The sequence below is a fragment of the Erpetoichthys calabaricus genome, chromosome 11, assembly GCF_900747795.2.
Source record: "Erpetoichthys calabaricus chromosome 11, fErpCal1.3, whole genome shotgun sequence".
In the NCBI taxonomy this organism is placed as follows: domain Eukaryota; kingdom Metazoa; phylum Chordata; class Cladistia; order Polypteriformes; family Polypteridae; genus Erpetoichthys; species Erpetoichthys calabaricus.
This window is the reverse complement of record NC_041404.2, coordinates 96,794,959-96,815,462: the sequence shown is the minus strand read 5'-3', so window position 1 is coordinate 96,815,462 and position 20,504 is coordinate 96,794,959. Positions and strand designations below refer to the sequence as shown.

General features: G+C 37.9%; 1 protein-coding gene across 2 annotated transcripts in view; it reads right to left on the bottom strand.

Annotated features, from left to right (window-relative positions):
* mxd3 (MAX dimerization protein 3) overlaps window positions 1-18,177 on the bottom strand; it is a 111,514-nt gene extending 93,337 nt beyond the window's left edge. The window contains exons 1-2 of one of the 2 annotated variants that reach the window (XM_051933565.1): window positions 18,006-18,177; window positions 17,144-17,246 (exon numbers count right to left, since the gene is read on the bottom strand). In XM_051933565.1, the coding sequence (XP_051789525.1) occupies window positions 17,144-17,246; window positions 18,006-18,075 (173 nt within the window). In that variant the 5' untranslated portion in view covers window positions 18,076-18,177. The remainder of the gene's footprint in view (window positions 1-17,143; window positions 17,247-18,005) is intronic. The other variant, XM_051933566.1, reaches the window with a different exon arrangement.
* Window positions 18,178-20,504: the final 2,327 nt, after the last annotated feature.

Genomic DNA, 20,504 nt, shown 5'->3' with positions numbered 1-20,504 from the left:
AGAGAGAGAGAGAGAGAGATATGCGATGGGCTTGCATCCTGTCCAGGACATTATTCTGCCTTGTGCTCACTATGATCAGGGTAGGCCATGACCCCTACAACCCTGAAATGAATTAAGCACATCTGAGAAAGTTATGTGATGTACAAATATTGTTAAAGAAAGTGCTTAATTGATTGAGAGAATAAAGGGATGTTCTGCTGGAATACAAGCTAAATATCAAATAAATATGTATCATATAATATTTACAGAATAACTAGTGTATATAGATATATACATACACACACATACATATCATGTGTGATATATAGTACCTGCAAAATAATTCAAAGAATACACTACACGTCTTTCACCCTAATTGGGGCTCATCAGGTTTAAGCAAACCAACTGCTGTGGTGCAACGTCTGAGAGTTCGACTCAGGTGCTAATGTCCGAGGTTCCATCCCTGCAAGGGGAAGAAAAAATGTGAATACCTGATGAGCACAATTTGGGTGAAACACGTGTCGTGTACTCTTTGTATTATTTGGCATATACCATGTCTATGATCTGGTTCTCTCAACTGAGAGGGCGTGACGGATTTCCGTTGACTGGCCAACCAACCACAGTGTTACCTGGTAGGTGACCACCCAAATATCAGATTATGATCAGACATATGCACACACACACACACACACACACACACACACTCACACAGACTCAGTCCCTTAAGGTGTATTTTATTTTTTATTTTAAAGAACTACAGGCTGGGAAAATTTCTGAATACTGTAGGAACTGTCCTTTTTCTCCCTTGTATGGTTATATAAACAAGGGGAGCAGACTCAATCCGATTCTATTATAGTTTAACTAGCCGAAGCCCGCCATAGCATACAGCGGTGTAAGAACAGGAAGGAAAACGGTGAGAAAGGAATTCAGAAATCAAGAAGAAATAAATACTTCTTGAAAGACGCTGTTGTGAATAGGTGTTTTGATGGAGACGACAGATAATGAGTCGAAAGATCTACTCGTACTACAATATCAGGTCTGTGCTCTGGTCTTTGGGTATCTGACAGTGCATGTAGAATTTCCGGCCAAGCAGGATTACATGTGAAAGTGATAACTAAATCAGGCTTTCCGAATTTACATACTATGGCCATTGCATCCTGAAAGTTTTGTTGCATGTATCTTGGACTTCCTGGAAATGTGGACGGTAATATAATCATTTTGCCTACACATATGTTGTTATTTTCAGCGTTTGCTTGTATTTATTGTTCCACGCGCAGATCTTGTTGATGTAATCTGAGATAATTGAGACGCACACCCTCTGTTTTAACATACGCATCTACGACGTACTGTTGGAATAGTGTGCCGCTGAAGTGCAAAGTACTAAATGTATTCCTCATTGCTAATCTGTACGCGTAAAATTGGCATCAAGGTTATTATAGTTTTGCCTTTTTATATTAGTTTTTATTTCTATATTTTTTCTGACCTTACTTGGAAATTCAGTTTAGTTTTAGTTTTCCTTCATCGTGTATTTTTAGTTTTAGTTTAGTTTTTATTTCACAAAGACATTTCTATTTTATTTTTATATATATTAGTTTCAGTTTTAGTTTTAGTAATTATGGCATGGAGCACCTACGTAGTTAGTTTTGTGTCACAATCAGACAGAACTGTACACTTAACAGATTTGGATATGAGTTTAACGTTAGTGGAAGCTTACTACACTGCCTGGTTTACTATCTGGTTTTGTTTTTGTCTGATAAAAACAAGCATAATCAAAACTAGACACTGAATATGAACAATTTTACACAATTTTATAATTTTTAAAATATTTTCTCATGAAAATCACAGGGGCTTAGTAAGAACAGGGCTCTTAGACTTGAATGAGTGTGCATACCCCACCTAGCTGTATTGAGGGAAACAAAGAACAACAAGCATGTAGTGTCAAGGTTAGGGGCAGTGAGTCTTGAACAGACCACCATAAAGGACAGTAAACCCATAATGAACAGAGCAAGAGCAGGTAATAGGAGTACAGACAGGCATAAAACAATAGAGACAGCGTCTGAAATTCAGAACAACATATACGTACATTATCTAAACCTGTTAATCCAGAGTAGGATTGCAGGATATCTGGAGCCTACCGCAGCAGGTTTGGATGCAAGGCAGGAAAAATCCCTGGTATGCAATATGTATGATAAGGCTGATGTTAAGAACAAAAAGAATATGATATTTCAACTATCTAATTAGAGAGAGAGAGAGAGAGAGAGAGAGAGAGAGAGAGAGAGAGAGAGAGAGAGAGAGAGAGAGAAAAACATTGAAAAAAGGGAGACAAATATTTTAAAATATAATTCTGCTAATGGATTGCTTTCACGATATCAGGTATTTCTAGTTGTGAATATGAACTAAAAAAGATAAATTAATAAATATGGAATAAATACAAAAACCCATTAGTATGTTTAGTTTTTCATCACTTGTCAGACTCTCTACCTTTGTTTGTATCGCTTCGTTGTTAAACGATATTTTTTTTGTGCGTACACACACAATTCCAAAAAACAGTATTGTTGGACACTGGTTAGTCTATAACGTCAAGATTCATCAAAATATTGAGGTTGAATTTTTTTCATGATTACTATATTTTCTCTATACTTCGTATATGAGAAAGTAAAAACGATTTCTCCTGTGTGAAGTGGCAGGTGAATTGCTGTCAACAAAAATCAGACATCTGAGAAATAAACTGAAATGTTACTCACTCGTGATTTTTCTGTCCATATGGTAAACGTTTTGTTGACCAGCAAATTCTGATTTCAGCCATTTGAATTACATCTTGATAATACAACAAGCACAAAGAAAGGCGGCACGCAAATCGCTTTCTATTTCTCATGCTTTACGCACCCACACTCAGCTTGCTCTGTCACTGCAAATGCTGTGTGAACAGCCGCCCTCCGCTGGATGAATATATGCGGGCGGCTCATGGTGGATGACTTTCTGTTTTAGAGAAAACTTACAAGGGTTAAAGACTAACAGCAAGAATATTTATGCAAAAACAAAAACTAAAAATATTTTAGTAAATTATTATTTTATTTCAGTTAGTCTTTCCAGCTACTTTAATAGTTTCGTTTAGTTTTAGTTTTTCATTTCGGTATTGTTAATTATTTTATTTCAGTTTACGAAAATGTTTTTTTTAATAATAGTTTCAGTTTTGATTTTAGTTTTCGTTAACTATAATAACCTTGATTGGCATTGAGTAAGCCTTATTCGCTTGGCGGTTCTTTTATCGGGAACATGTTGTAAATTGTTGTGCCAGCCAATGTCTCCGTAAAGGAATAAAAGTGGGTAAACCATAGGATCGCAATTCATATTGAGCATGGAAATCTGTTTACAGGAGTTGCCTATGGGATAGATGCAAATGTCCCTTTCGGCACACGGTTCGCCATCTTCTCTGACGAAAATCGCTGCAACATCGGTGTGACATGTCGGGGAACTGTATCGTCGTAAATCCTGCTTAGGGTTTTCCTTGAAAACCATTCGTACAGATGCTGTTGGATTGGACTGAGCGATTTCATGCATGTGTTTGTATGATTTAGCGAAGGGGTTGATGGTTCTGAGCATGGAATCTAGCTGAAGAAGTAAATTTTCGCTGCATGCAGAGTTTGCTTTATTTTGTAAGCGTAATTCAGTAGCTTGCACTGTGTCAAAAACTTACAACTGTCCATATTCTGGAGAGGTAGAAGTGTGAGCGTATAGTGGAGAGATTTCGTGATAAATTTGCCCTAGATAGATAGATAGATAGATAGATAGATAGATAGATAGATAGATAGATAGATAGATAGATAGATAGATAGATAGATAGATAGATAGATAGATAGATAGATAGATAGATACTTTATTAATCCCAAGGGGAAATTCAAATACTCCAGCAGCAGCATACTGATAAAAGAAAATATTAAATTAAAGAGTGATAACAATGCAGGTATACAGACAGACAATAACTTTGAATAATGTTAACGTTTACCCCCCCCCCCCCACCCCGGGTGGAATTGAACAGTCGCATAGTGTGGGGGAGGAATGATCTCCTCAGTCTGTCAGTGGAGCAAGACATTGACAGCAGTCTGTTGCTAAAACTGCTCCTCTGTCTGGTGATGATACTGTTTAGTGGATGCAGTGGATTCTCCATGATTGACAGGAGCCTGCTCAGCGCCCATCGCTCTGTCACGGATGTCAAATTGTCTAGCTCCGTGCCTACAATAGAACCTGCCTTCCTCACCAGTTTGTCCAGGTGTGACGCGTCCCTCTTCTTTATGCTGCCTCCCCCAGCACACCACCACATAGAAGAGGGCGCTCGCCACAACCGTCTGATAGAACATCTACAGCATCTTATTGCAGATGTTGAAGGATGCCAACCTTTTAAGGAAGTATAGTCGGCTCTGTCCTTTCTTACACAGAGCATCAGTATTGGCAGTCCAGTCCAATTTATCATTCAGCTGCACTCCCAGGTATTTATAGGTCTGCACCCTTTGCACACAGTCACCGCTGATAATCACTGGGTCCGTGAGGGGCCTGGTCCTCCTAAAATCCACCACCAGCTCTTTGGTTTTGCTGGTGTTCAGTTGTAGGTGGTTTGAGTCGCACCATTTAACAAAGTCCTTGATTAGGTCCCTATACTCCTTCTCCTGTCCACTCCTGATGCAGCCCATGATAGCAGTGTCGTCAGCGAACTTTTGCACATGGCAGGACTCCGAATTGTATTGGAAGTCCGATGTATATAGGCTGAACAGGACAGGAGAAAGTACAATCCCCTGTGGCGCTCCAGTGTTGCTGACCACAATGTCAGACCTGCAGTTCCCAAGACGCACATACTGAGGTTTGTCTTTAAGATAGTCCACGATCCATGCTACCAGGTATGAATCTACTCCCATCTCTGTCAGCTTGTCCCTAAGGAGCAGAGGTTGGATGGTGTTGAAGGCGCTAGAGAAGTCAGTATGGTCCGTGGCCAGGAGGTTATCTGTGCACCCATGGAAGCAAACGCTAGAGAAGAGTTGTATTCTCGAATGTGTTCACAATAATTTTTAGCTTCTGATGTTTGCTGTGTAAGAAGCTGTTGTAAAGACACAGGTGGCTCCCGCAAAGGTGGTAAAGCTACTTTACCGTTGTGGCAGCACCTCGAGTACTTGTTGGATGTACAGTGGAACCTCGGTTCATGAACGTCTCGGTACACGTACAAATCGGTTTACGACCAAAAAGTTCGCCAAACTTTTGCCTCGGTTCACGACCACACACATGGTATACGAACAAGCCAGTTTCCCTTTCGGTTTGTGCGCGCTGATGATTTCCGCACGTGTTGCATTGTTCTCTGTCAGATGTGCGTGCTTTCGCTGTGAACTCTTTGTGCTCTATTTCATTTCTCTTCCGGTTCGCACGCGCCGATTACTGTATTTAAGCACGTGTTCAGCCTCTCCCTGTTCATTGTTCTCAGTCAGACGTGCATGCTTTACCTGTGAACTCTTTGTGCTCTACAGTATTTCGTGTGCTTTTGCAGTTAACCATGGCTTCTAAGCAAGTGAAGAGTGGTGAGAAGAAAGTTTTGCAGAAAACTGAAATCGAAGTAAAGAAAGAAATTAGTGAAAAGTATGAGCGTGGCGTTCGTGTTACTGAACTTGCCGCTGAGTACAAGAAGTCAAAATCCACGATTTCGACTATTCTAAAGCAGAAAGAATCTATTAAAGCAGCTGATGTTGCAAAAGGAGTTACAGCGTTAACCAGGCAGAGGCCTCAAGTGCTGGAAGAGGTGTAAAAACTGTTGCTAGTGTGGCTGAACGAGAAGCAACTTGCAGAGGATAGCGTAAGTGAGGCGATGTTATGCGAAAAAGCCAGGAAGATTCATGGCAATTTGCTGCAAAACTACCGTTCCACGAGTGGCGAAAGTGAGGAATTTAAAGCCAGTAGAGGATGGTTTGAAAAGTTTCGCAAGAGAAGTGGCATTCATAGTGTGGTACGGCATGGAGAGGCTGCTAGTTCTGACGCTGAAGCTGCGAAAGAATTAATGAAAAATTTCACAAAATTAGTGGAGGACGAAGGCTACATCCCACAACAAGTCTTCAGCTGCGACAAGACCGGATTGTTCTCCACCCAGTTCCTCCTCACTTCATGCCAGAACTCGACTCATGCAAGGTTAGTTTTCTTGGTGGTTTATGGTTAGTTTTTGTATTACGGATTTTTCAAATGTTCTTTTTTCGGTTCGTAGCATGAATTGTTGCAATGCTACTTTTCTCTTTTTTCAAATGTTCATTTTTTGGTTCGTAGCGTGATTTGTTGCAATGTTACTTTTCTTGGTGGTTTATTAAATTACAGATTTTTCAAATGTTCCTTTTTTTCCCTGTGCTTAAAACTCATTTAAAAAAAGTGTTTACAGCGATTGGGTTGTAAGGCTATTAGCGTGAACTCCTGCAATGTTACTTCCTTGGTTGCTTGTGGTTGGTTTTTAAATAAAGTTCGGATTTGTTCAAATGTTCCGTTTTTTTTCCCCCTGTGCTTAAAACTCATTTGAAAAAAGTGTTTAGAGCGATCGGGTAGTAAGGCAATAGCACAAACTCTTACAATGTTAGTTTTCTCTGTTGTTCAAGGTTTTCTCAGTGTTATTCAATGTTTTTACATTTAGTTTACTATTACGATGTGCTTTCTATGGTGTAATTAACTATTTGTACTTAAAAATCTTTAAAAAAAATATATTTACATACAGTTCGTACGGTCTGGAACAGATTAATTGTATTTACATACAATCCTATAGGGGAAGTTGCTTCGGTTCACAACCAAATCGGTTTACAACCAGAGTTTTGGAACAAATTATGGTCGTGAACCGAGGTTCCACTGTATTACGCTCAGCAGGCCAGTACAGTATAGTGCATGACAGTGTTTACACTGCTGGTCTGCAGTCCCAATTCCCTCTTACACGGGAGAACAGGAATCAGGTGAAGAAGTACCTGTGGTAACGGGAAGAGGATTGTGTGTACGTCTGCTGAGACTGCATTGCAAGAGTTGCGAATGTGTGCAATTCCACCCGCGGAGCATGAGAGCCGAAGCGATCTGTCCGAACTGAAAGAGATGATTGCAACACTGGTGACTGCCACCTCCACAGCCGTAAATGAGCTTAAGAAGGAGCTTAAGGAGCTTAAGGGGCTTAAGAAGGATAACAAAGATCGGGAAATGCATCTATTTAATCGTTTTGATTCGACCTTTAAAGGTGTAGTGGGGAAAATAGAGGAACACATTGAAGAAAATAGATCCAAACTTAAAAAATGTGCCAATCAGCTGGATGACGTTAAGCAGACATTCACGGCTCGAATTGAAACAGCGGAACACTTGCCATCTAATGCAGATGAAAAAGCTACAGCTGCGAATTCCGAATGCAAAAAACTCGGAGACAGACTTGCTGCCCTGAAGGATGGGTGCAGAAGGAATAATATTAGAATCGAAGGTCTACCTGAGAAACGAGAAAGTACAAACCCAGTGAAATTTGCAGTAGAATTACTCTCTAAAATAATTGGAGATGACTTTAAACCAGATACAGAGATAGCAGCAGCTTATCGTATATGCAGTTCAAATACCTTTAAACCTAGGTCTTTTATTGTTCGCTTTGAGCAACTATGATGTAAGCTTGATGTGATGGCACGTCTCAGACACAAGCAAGAGATTATATTTGAAAATAATGTCATTCGTATTTTCCCTGACTTCTCACCTTTAACAGCTGCAAAATGGGCTGCCTTCTTCAACATTAAACAGCTGTTACGGAAAGTCGATATAAATACAGCCTCTTGTATCCCGCCAAACTGAAAGTGGAAGTTCGTGGCCAGTATTATGTATTTTCAAGCAAGGAGGAAGCTGAAAAGGAATTAAAGAAGCTGTTCCCGACACTCTTTTGAAAGACAATAATGAGCCGTATCCTGTCATGGCATGGCAAGGAGCTATCACCTGCTGTCTGATCCACTTGTAAAGATATGGGTATTATAATCATACATCCTTTTCTTTACTTGGACGCTATATGTTTATTTTTTAATTACAGTTATAGACGCGAGTGTGTGGAAGTTGGAGACGTGAGTGTGTGGAAGTAATTAAAGTAGGGTTTGTTTTTTTTTGTTTTTTTGTTTCTTTTTCTTTTACTACCCTAAAGGAGACTGTTTAACATCATACCCTTGGTTTATTATTATTTCTATTATTGCATTAGGATTTACTATGCTTATCTTAGACCACTTTTTAACACCATTCCCAGGGTTCATTATTTTATTATCTTATTACTAGACAAAGACCCCGTTTCGACAACATAAGATGAAACGGGCATGAGTTTGTGTCAGCAGTGTATGAAGAACAAATGATAAGTAACCAAGAAGTTGTTTTGTAATGATTGTAGTCCGCTTTACTCATTACTTTACAGGCTTGTACTGTTAGTTGATGAATTTTCCAGGCCTATAGTATAATATTGAATGATGAATGTTCCAGTACAATATGGAATAGTAATAAATATAAGCACCACAACCCTGATATAGGTGTATTGAATGAATGCTTAATTGAATCAGAATGCGTAATTAGGCCTCGAGCTGTAGTCGAAATCGCCTTTCAGGCCTCTAGAGCTTTAATTGAAGTCGCCTTTCTCTTTAAATTTTTGCGGCCGTAAATCCGCCGCCTGCCGCTATGTTGGGGTTGGATGTCGGTCTCGTAAGGTTTTTCGGGCAGCTGCGCAGAAGGTGACTGCGCATTCGGCTTTGGACAGACGTGAGTGAGGAGGCAGGCGAATTATGTATTAAAATAAAATATAATCTTCAGCAATTTTAAAATCTAAGTTTAAAGACTGTTAATATATTTTTGGCAGATAGTATTTAGGCTTTAGCTGCAATAGATATCTCTACTTTTTAATTCTCAAACACCGCTGCGGGGGAGGGGGGTTCTTGTTTTGTTTTGGACATGCTCGGTATGTCAGAGGACTGGGACATTGTGAAGTGGGGTCTAGCCTCATGTGGGGAGGCAAAATGGGGGGGTGGGGGGATAAGGGGGGGAGAGAAGGAGAGCAGGCTATATCTAATCTATCCTTTAAATCCTTATAATTATAACTATCAACGCAACAATAGGCTGTATGGCAATAACTCGTGGGGAAATTGGAAATTAAGATTAAAACTGCCTCACTACCAGTTAAGACTATAAAATGACATTAAAAATTCAGAATCAATGTCTCCATGATGGGACAGTTAATTTTGTGAGCTGGAATGTTAAAGGCCTGAATCACGAATTAAAGAGAAAGAAAGTATGCTCTCACCTAACAGGCTTAAACTCTAAAATAGTATTTTTACAGGAGACCCACTTACTAAGCAAGGATCAATTCCGGCTACAAAAAGACTGGACTGGCCAAATGTTCCATTCTAGCTTTACAAAGAAAACAAGAGGTGTGGGAATTCTCACACATAGAACAGTCCCATTTGTAGCATCAGATGTAGTATCGGATCCTGAAGGGAGATATGTGATGGTCATGGGCAACTTATTTAACTGTAAAATGATTTTGATAAATGTTTATGCACCCAATGTCGATGATAAGGAATTCATGCAAAATCTATTTGCATCCATTCCCAATGTGAACACTCATAAAATTATAATGGCTGGGGACTTTAACTGTGTTTTAAATCCACTCTTAGATAGATGTCGTCCCCCCTGTGGCAGGAATCCTAACACTGCAAAGACAATTACACAGTTTGTAACCGACCACAACTTATCAGACCCCTGGAGGTTTCTAAACCCAAACTCAAGAACATATTCGTTCTACTCACCAGTGCATCATAGCTACTCAAGAATCGATTATTTCTTTATAGATAATAATTTCTTACCCACGATTAAATCTTGTAAATACGACAAAATTGTTATCTCTGACCATGCACCTCTAATTTTGGAGCTAAAATCATTATGCCCCCCTCACTCACCTCGCAGATGGCGCCTTAACCCACTTCTATTAGCAGACGAGAACTGTACAGAATTTATATCCAAACAAATTAGCTTCTTCCTAGAGACAAACACACCCTCAGAGGTCTCTGCAGGAACACTCTGGGAAACTCTAAAGGCCTTCTTAAGAGGACAGATTATTTCATATCTTTCCCACAGAAATAAATTAGAAACCAAGAAAGTGTCAGAGCTAAGAAGCGAAATTACTAGGAAAATGCAGGCTCTGCATACAGAACTCAACATCTTGACAACTAAAGAAACTGAACAACTTATTTATAAATCAAGACATCATTACTATGAACACGGAGAGAAAGCTAATAAACTTTTACCTCAACAAATCCACAAGCAAGAAGTTCGCAATGCAATCCCAGTAATCACCAACACTAATGGAGATGAAATCATTGACCATAAAAATATAATGCACACATTTAGAGACTACTATAAAACCTTATATTCTACTGAATTTAAAGAAGACAACACACAACCTAATGTATTTCTGGATACATTACAGGTACCACAAATAGATACTTTTAGTGCTGAGGAACTGGATAAACCTCTGACCCTATCAGAATTACAAGATGCTATAAAGTCACTTCAAGGCGGGAAATCAACAGGCCCTGATGGCTACCGTACAGAATTTTATAAGAAGTTCTCCACTCATCTAGCTCCCCTCTTATTGGCAACATCTACAGAAGCTAGAGACAATCAAATTCTACCTCAAACTTTTCGTCAAGCATTAATCACCGTCTTTCCTAAACAAAATAAGGACTTGTTACAATGTGCATCATACAGACCAATTTCACTTCTTAATAATGATGTTAAGATACTCTCAAAATTATAGCTAGAAGGATGGAGAAAGTGCTGCCTTCGGTAATATCACAGGATCAAACTGGATTTATTAAAGGCCGACACTTACCTTCCAATCTTCGATGCCTGATTAATGTAATATATTTACCAGCAAAGTCAAACACCCCAGAGAAATTATTATCATTGGATGCAGAAAAAGCATTTGATATGATTGAATGGAACTACCTTTTCACTGCATTGGAGAAATTTGGGTTTGGCCTGAATATTTGTGTATGGATCAAACTACTGTACACCAGTCCAGAAGCCTCAGTCTGTATTAACAACATTTGTTCAGACTACTTTAAACTAGAACATGGCACCAGACAAGGATGCCCTTTGTTACCACTGCTGTTTGCAATCGCCATTGAACCACTGGCGGTCCATTGTCGAAATTCTTATCAGATAAAGGGGATTATCCGAGAAGGACTGGAGCAGAAAATTTCTCTATATGCAGATGATATGGTTTTATATATATCAGACCCAGAAAACACTGTGCCTGCAGTTTTAACAGCAGTTTCAGATTTTCAAAAGATCTCTGGTCTCAGAATTAATTTGAATGAAAGTATACTCTTTCCAGTGAATTCTCAAGCATATAATATTAGACTGGACATCTTACCTTTTACCATAGTAGATCAGTTTAAATACCTAGGGGTAAATATCACAAGTAAACATAAAGCTCTTTATCAACAAAATTTCTCCGTCTGTATGGAAAAAATTAAGCAAGACTTGCATAGATGGTCAACCCTTCATCTCACTCTAGCCGGAAGAATTAACATTGTTAAGATAAAAAAGAAGCTTAGGATGGATATTCATTTCAAAACATCCCAATATATATCAATAAATAATTTTTTAAGCAATTACAGTGATCCCTCGCTATATCGCGCTTCGCCTTTCACGGCTTCACTCCATCGAGGTTTTTATATGTAAGCATATTTAAATATATATCGCAGATTTTTTGCTGGTTCGCGGATTTCTGAGGACAATGGGTCTTTTAATTTCTGGTACATGCTTCCTCAGTTGGTTTGCCCAGTTGATTTCATACAAGGGACGCTATTGGCAGATGGCTGAGAAGCTACCCAACTTACTTTTCTCAATGTCTCTCTTGCGCTGACTTTCTCTGATCCTGACGTAGGGGGTGTGAGCAGGGGGGCTGTTCGAACACCTAGACGATACGGACGCTTAAAAATGCTGAAAGATTATCTTCACGTTGCTACCTTCTGTGTGCAGCTGCTTCGTGAAGCGACATGCTGCACGGTGCTTCGCATACTTAAAAGCTCAAAGGGCACGTATTGATTTTTGACTTTGTTTTTCTCTGTCTCTCTCTCTCTCTCTCCCTGCTCCTGACGGAGGGGGTGTGAGCTGCCGCCTTCAACAGCTTTGTACCGGCGGTGCTTCGCATACTTAAAAGCCAAACAGCCCTATTGATTTGTTTGCTTTCCTCTCTTGTCTGAAGAAGGGGCCTGAGTTGCCTCGAAAGCTTGCATATTGTAATCTTTTTAGTTAGCCAATAAAAGGTGTCATTTTGCTTGGCTTTTCTCTACTCTCTGTTTCTGACAGTCTGTGCTCCTGACGCGCACTCCTTTGAAGAGGAAGATATGTTTGCATTCTTTTAATTGTGAGACAGAGCTGTCATCTCTGTCTTGTCATGGAGCACAGTTTAAACTTTTGAAAAAGAGACAAACGTTTGTTTGCAGTGTTTGAATAACGTTCCTGTCTCTCTACAACCTCCTGTGTTTCTGCGCAAATCTGTGACCCAAGCATGACAATATAAAAATAACCATATAAACATATGGTTTCTACTTCGCGGATGGCTCTGGAACGCAACCCCCGCGACGGAGGAGGGATTACTGTAGATTTAACCATGACCTCATTTATTTGGAACTCAAAACATTTGTGTATCCGAAGAACAACCCTACAAAGACCTCAGGCAGAAGGTGGCATGGCTCTACCTAATTTTCAGTTTTATTACTGGGAAGCAAACATACAAGCCATAAAAACCTGGACACAAATAAATGAACATACACAGGCCTGGTCCGCAATAGAAGTAAAATCCTGCAGCACTTCTTTATATTCCCTGCTTTGTGCTCCAATAAATGCAAGTTATCACAAATATACTAATAATGCTTCACTCACTCAGAACATGGAACCAATTTAGAAAGCAATTTAAGATGGAAAATCTTCTATCTGTGGCACCCCTGCAAGAGAACCACCTCTTTCAACCCTCGCAAACATATCCAGTTTTTAATATCTGGAAAAGATTTGGGATTAAATTGCTCAGAGATCTTTATACAGACAATATCTTTGCATCCTTTGAACAATTACATTCCAAATTTAACCTTCCAGCTACACATTTCTTTCACGATCTTCAAATTAGAAACTTTGTCAAACAGAACCTGTCCGATTTTCCTCATCTTATACCCTCCACTATGCTGGAAAAAATACTGCTCAACTTCGAGGACTTAAGACACCATTTCTGCAATATATAAAATTTTATTAGAGTCCCTTCCTTTTAAAGATACAAGAGGACAATGGGGAAAAGACCTCTTAATTAATGTATCAGAAAAGGAGTGGAAGGTAGCAATGCAGAGAATTCACTCAAGCTCCATATGTGCAAAGCATAGAATTATTCAACTCAAAATTTATATATCGAGCTCATCTGTCTCGCTTAAAACTGTCCAAAATGTTTCCAGGGCAAGATCCAACCTGCAAACGCTGCAACCAAGCTCCTGCCTCACTGGGTCACATGTTTTGGGCATGCACCAAATTAACATCATTTTGGACCAAAATTTTTAAGTGCCTTTCAGACAGCCTTGGTGTCACAATCCCTCCTAACCCACTAATAGCTGTGTTTAGTGTTCTTCCAGATGGATTTGAAATGGATAAGGACAAGCAAACTGTGATTGCATTCACTACACTTTTGGCACGCAGACTGATTTTGTTAAATTGGAAGAATCCTAACTCTCCTCTAACAAGTCAGTGGGAAACCGATGTTTTATATTATTTGAAATTGGAAAAAATCTAATTCTCAGTTAGGGGATCTGCACAGAATTTTTTCAAAACCTAGCAGGATTTAATCAATAATATTTTAGAATAAGAAGAAATAATTATTTCCGCATTTCTTTTCCTTCTCCATTTATCTTTTTTTGCCCTATTAAACTCAATAATTTAGGCATGTTTACAAGCCTTAAGTATTACTCCTTTGGCCATGCTCTCCTTCTCAGGGGTGGGGTTTGATTTGCTTTCAATCCTATTTTTCGTAAAAACTGATCTATATGTACGGAATGATTACAATAAAATTAATAAAAAAAAAAAGAGTTGTGAATGAGTTTTGTTGTGTTTAGTCAGACAATCCTGTGTAGTGAACATCTTATTGCATTTCTGGCACTCATATAGTTGTTGTGAAGAATGCCTTTTCTTGTGTTTAGCAAGTGAGGTTCGCTTTTGAAAAGTTTTGTTGCAGGAATCGAACTGGAAGAATGTGGTGAAGGGTTTGGAGGAGGATGAATAGGAATCGAGAAATTCCGTGTCGGCTGCGTGTGGGCAGGACTGGTTTTGAAGAGGAGCCACAGGCAGCGTGTGGAAGGGTTTGGAAGAGGACGAATAGGAATCGAGAAATGCAGTGCCGGCGGCGTGTGGGCAGGACCGGTTTTGAAGTGGAAGCAGGACGAACCAGAAGAGAAATAAATATAAGATGTAAACTTCAGGAAAATTAATTGAAATGGGTACTGAAAAAGGTGAGACACTCATATCAATTCAATGTGTACTAACAAATACCCAGCAATGGTTTAGATAAGGGCAATCACTTTTCACCAATACACTAAAATTTTGTTAGAATGGAACAAAATCATTTGGTCATGGTGAAGCATATGATAATTATTTAAAATTACTCTAAAAAAGCTTTTGCCATAAGGTACTTCAAACTTCAAGAACTATGAGAATCCAAAGAACAGTTTATACAGTAGATGTGTAGAAAAAGGTGCTTAAGAGAATAATTGATATCTATATAATAAGAGAAAGATCTTTATCCGGAGTAATCACTTCATTTTTAGAGTTGTGATCTCAGAATTTTAACTAAAAAAATTAATATTTTCAGTCAGAACCATAAAGAGCTCTGACCAACCCCACACCCATAGTTTCAAAACGGCGGCCATTTGAAAAAACACATTTTTGGCCCTATTTCTGTGCATAACTTCTGTGCATGCAAAGATCAGTAAATTTCATAGCCAGACACCTACTGAAATGATTAAGAGCAGCTCCATGTCCACAGTCCTTATAGGGCTGGAGATATTTTTTTTGGGTGAGACCCATGCAAACGTAATGAGATTTTAAAAATACACTGGCAAAAAGATAGGGTTACTACTTATCAAAATCCCAAAAAACAAAGTTAATGGTGCAAATACTGAGTACCTTTCATTGTCAGTCAGCTCATAAATGAAAAAAGTTCAATTTTTTGCCAGTGAGTGTATATAAATCTCATAAAAACTAAACCATTTACATGCTTTAAAATTTTTTTATAAATGAATGTATTAAACTTTCCATTTAGTTATGATCAAATACTAAATCTTCCCAAAGGACAAAATGTGGAGTATTTGTCAATTGACTCAATAAAAGACGGAACTGAATAGAATCAAATCAACTTTTCCGTTGAATTCATCAATTCTCTCACTCCAACTGGAATGCCTATATAGTACATCACTTAAGAATAGGAGCCATTATTATTATTCTACTGTGGAACATCAATACCGAAAAAAGAATTGTGTAATGGAACAAGACTTATTGTCACACAAATAAAATCTAATCTCATATTCAGAGAAGTTCTTACTGGAGCTGCCAAAGGACAAACAATTTTTATACTATAGATTCTTTTAGTTCATCAAACTATCAACTATTGCCTATAAAAGTCGCATTTGCTATGACAATTAACAAGTCACAAAGGTAAACTTTTCAGAACGTTGGAATTTACTTACCTAATCCTGTCTTCTCACATACGCAACTGAATGTTGCTTTCTCAAGACCAACTTCACATAAAAATGTTAAAGTTCAAATTGAGAAAAATGTGATTCAAGGAAAACGAGTATCAAGGAGCCAAATTTTTACTCAGAATATTGTTTATCCTGAAGTTTTGTAACTTTTGAAATTCAATGTAAAGAAATTAATTATTTTCTAATAAGTGATTGCCTTATTTCCTATATTGTATTACCTAATACAAGGATGGGTGTTTAGTTTGGGAACGTGTCAGAGGATTAAAATAATAATAATAATAAAAAAAAATCACATAGCGTGAGCTAAATACTAGTATTCAAAAAGTTGCCAGAGAAGTTACCCTATACTGCCAGCACAAAATGACTGCCTTTTTAAAATTCTTCAAAAAAACAAATATAATTTTAGGAGGTAAAGCCTGGACTTAAGTATCCCAAATTCTGGAATGATCAACAAAATGATGTTTTATTATAGCAAATGCTTTACCTTTATCTGCTAGTGATGCTGCTAATACTGACATTATTAATGAAATCTTTGAGTGATTGTTTCTCTTTACCATTTTCCTATTTATTTTTACCAGACTTCCTAACCTTTGAGCAGCTGTGTTATCACCAAAAACAAAACATAGTGTCAGGCATTTGCAGGATTCCACTAAGATCATTGACACTAGTCTGTATAATAGTACATTGCAATATTTTCAACAAGTGTAGGGCAACTAGTTAGCTTTGTGATTTTGACATGCTCTTTTCTGAATGACCATAGACTGCAGAGGTTTGCTTTCTCTGGAATCTGTTAATAGTAATTATATTTTGCTTTTCTAAACTGCAACCTGATCGTAAGTTAACATGGTTACACAAGTTTTATAAAGGTAATACATGTGTCAGTCTCTATACAAATTGCACTGTTGTATGCTGTCTGCATTTTTAATATTGTACATTATTTTGTGATAATTGTACCTTTTTGTAAACGTGTTAAGGTTGTAAACTGGTGTGAGGTATATAAAGTTTAAGAAAATTAACCGAAACAAAAAGTAAACTGAATTACTAACGTTACATGAAGCCATCCAAAAACTGTGGTACAATTTAAAATAATTCAACAGATACTTGTAAAGCACCAGTGCAGTATAACATTTTTTATTGTTCTTATTTGCGGGAAAAAAAATAATTAGATAATATTTTGCAGTGATTTTCTTTGCAATTCCAAGTTGTTTTTTTTCTTGATGTTCGTTTCAAGTTAGGGATATCAAAATGAATTAATACCGGTACGTATTGTATTATTAATAAAGAATACATTCTTATATAATTGACTTTTAAAATAAAGCACACGGTAATTTAATCACAACAAAAGATTACCATCTGTTGTCACCTACCTGATACTCTCCGGATTCTTCTTTGGTTTCGGTTTGCTTCGCTTATGTGAAAAGTTTCTACCTTGAAACGGTAAGACTGATGCATAGCCGTGCTCCGCTTCTGCTGAAAACGGATACGTAATGGTTAATATCACGACTCGCCAAAATCTGTTAACTTTAAGAGCAAAGGCACCGAACAAATTACATGCTATGCCACTGCTTTGTAATACTGAGAGAAAAGTGCACTATACAAAACCTGGTGTATAATTGTATAAAAAAAATGTATACACATTCAAATACATCACTAATTTAATGTAACTGCTGGTATACGTCAGCCATTTAAACATTATTATAATGTTTTATTATTTTTGACACTATTTTAAATTACCGTTTCTTGATAGGTGCAATCGGATAAGAAATGAGTAAAATGCTGCGTGAACAAAACAAAAAGATTACTGACAGATAGGATTTGGCGCCAGGAATACCGTTCATAAAATAATAATAAAAAAAGATTAACATCACTTGAACATAACAGCCTTGCTTTCCGAAGATTAAAATGTCACACAAATGCAAATACAAACGACGCGCAAACATCCAAAACTGATGATTAGAAACAAACTGTGCAACTGCTTTTTCAAATTGTGTGCAACTTGGCGCCTTCGTTCCTATTGCTAAATGGCTCTTGGGGTTAATAAAGCAATTCCGGTCAATAAAAATAACATGTATCTATGCACTTCCACCACAGTTCCATCGGAGAATTTAGAAGTGTTTTATTTACATATCTAATCGTAGTGAAAAAAGAGAAGATTTGTTGCATGCAAAAAAAAAAAATGCATCCAAGTGCAATATGCAAGCCTACTGGGGAAAAACAATGTTACGTTACCTCTCTCTCGCCTCTCTAAATATTCGGCAGCTTGTAGTAGAACGTGAATATTACATGCACTGTTATCCATACTTTTTATATAAAATACTTTGACAGAGTCTGCAAAATCCAATATTGCTGTTGCGTTGGCATACAAATAGTAATTGTCTCATTGGAGGATCACGTCATCTCCACCCGCAACACCGCCCCCATGTCACGTGACGAAGACCGTTGGGCTACAGTACACCACGCCTCTTCAGTATTGTATTAGAAGACCGCCTCTTGGGACGTACAATATTTTTCTGCTTCTGAATAAGCAATGGGGAAATACAATATTTTTCTGCTTCTGAATAAGCAATGGGCGGTTTATTCATTTGTTTTCAGGTAGAATAACTTAAGTATTCAACACGAGCACCTGTTTTCTCATAGTAAGAATTGATGAAAAGAAGTTAACACAGATACACCAGATTAACCATATACTGTAAAGTAAAAATGACATGCTTAGCATAATCGTATAATTAAAATAAATGGTTTGTTTGTTATAAAATTTTAACATTAAAAATTAATATTAACGCATACAATCGATTTTGTGACAGAGCAAGCTGAATAGCGTAATTTAATTTGACTAGCATTTTAGGAATTAATATTGAAAAACATATCTTATGTTCTAGGTGTTAATATACATCATTAATTAAAAACACATTTATCGTAGGCCAGTGGTGCCCAAGTTCAGTCCTGGGGGACACCTGAATCTACAAGGTTTTGCCTGAACCAGTTATTGCTTTTAATTGGACACATCTCTTAATTAAGAAAGCTTTTATTTAATAGTTTCAGTGCTTTGGTGTCAATACAAAAATTACAAAACTGTTTTTTTAATTGAAATGCAGCAAGCATTTCTGCATGTTATATTGAGGTAATTTAATGTTCTGTATCATAATTTTTAAGATTTTGTCACCATAATGATAATTTTCATTCCACTTTTCCAGGTATTATTTAAGCCATTATTTACTACTGAGCATGCTAATTGATCTGATGTGCAAGTATCTGCAGTCAGTTTTGTCTTTTCTAGTGTTTCCACTCCTCATTGCTAATTATTATTAGATTGCAATTAATGGAATAGAAAAGGCGAATTAAAAGTAAAATAACAAAAGAAACTTTAATGCAATAACAAAAATACAAATATTTCTACATCTATTGTAAATGTTAATCTCACACTAGTGTGCTTTTTTTAAATGAAGAAGGTAAAAAAAGACCAGATGATATCCATTGTTGCTAGAATGACTTACTCATTGTGAAACTGTTTGGAACAAAAATCTCCAGTCACAGGTTTGATTTTGGGAACCACTATCATAGGCAATACTGACAACTGTTAATTCTGTGGTAATGAACTACAGACCAAGATATAGGTCTTTAATGACATGTTGGGCACAGCCATCAGCAGTGTGTCTGTCTGCGGAGAGTGTGTTGACCTTGTTAAGAGGTTTTCTTACCTAAACAGTGACATTCATGTCTCCGGTGACTCTTCCTGTGAAGTCAGTAGACAGACTGGGAGAGCATGGGGCATCATGAGGTGCTCCCAATGTCTTTGCAAAAGGATGAAGGTCCAAGTTTTTATAGTCCTGGTGCTTTTGGTACTGTATCTCTTCCGAGAATTCTTGGGTACCTCTGGTTTGACTTTGTGTCAAACAAATGGTTGCTCACTGAGTCCCAAATAAGACACATTACCTGCATTGTGAGGGAGCATCAGTTACAGCACTACGGCCATGTGGCACGATTCCCCAAAGGTGATCCAGCTCGCTGAATCCTCATTGTTGAGGACCAGAATGGCTGACCAGGCCAAAGGAGTTGTATTGACCTGCAGAGCTACAGCACCATATGTTACCACAGGTCTATGCTAGCAGTTTCATGGCAGAAGTAACATTACCACATGTCTAGACCAGCAGTTTGGTAGTAAATATTTATAGGTCATCACAAATCAAATTGATTGACACGCTAACCACATCAAACCCTAACCTTAACAAAACTGACCCTTAACCTTAACCATTTATCCTATATGTTAACCATACAAACCCCAAACCTTAACTTCCATCCTATAACTGCTGCCATAGACCTGCAGTGATGTACAGTATGGTGCTGACCTGCAGTGATGCATGGTGCTCTGGATCTGCAGTTGGATATTATTGAGCCAAAGGGATGCCCACGTGTCTGCCTGGGGGATTGCCAACCGAGATTCCAAGCTGTTTTGTCATGTGGTGGGTGTGGCAATGTGCCCTGACCTGACCTATAATTGGCCAGCTTCTGTTTGCAAAAATAAATATCTGTTTACATCAGTAGCTATACATATAATAATGTACATAAGCAAAATAAAAAGGTAACTTGCAACAACTCAAAAAAACACATATTTCCTGATGTTACCAAGGTGTTGAATAATAGACTCAACTTTTGTCCTGACTGATTCTTTAGTTGAAGTTCTTTGAACTGACCTGACCTGAATTTAGGGTTTAGCTGGATTAGTCCTAA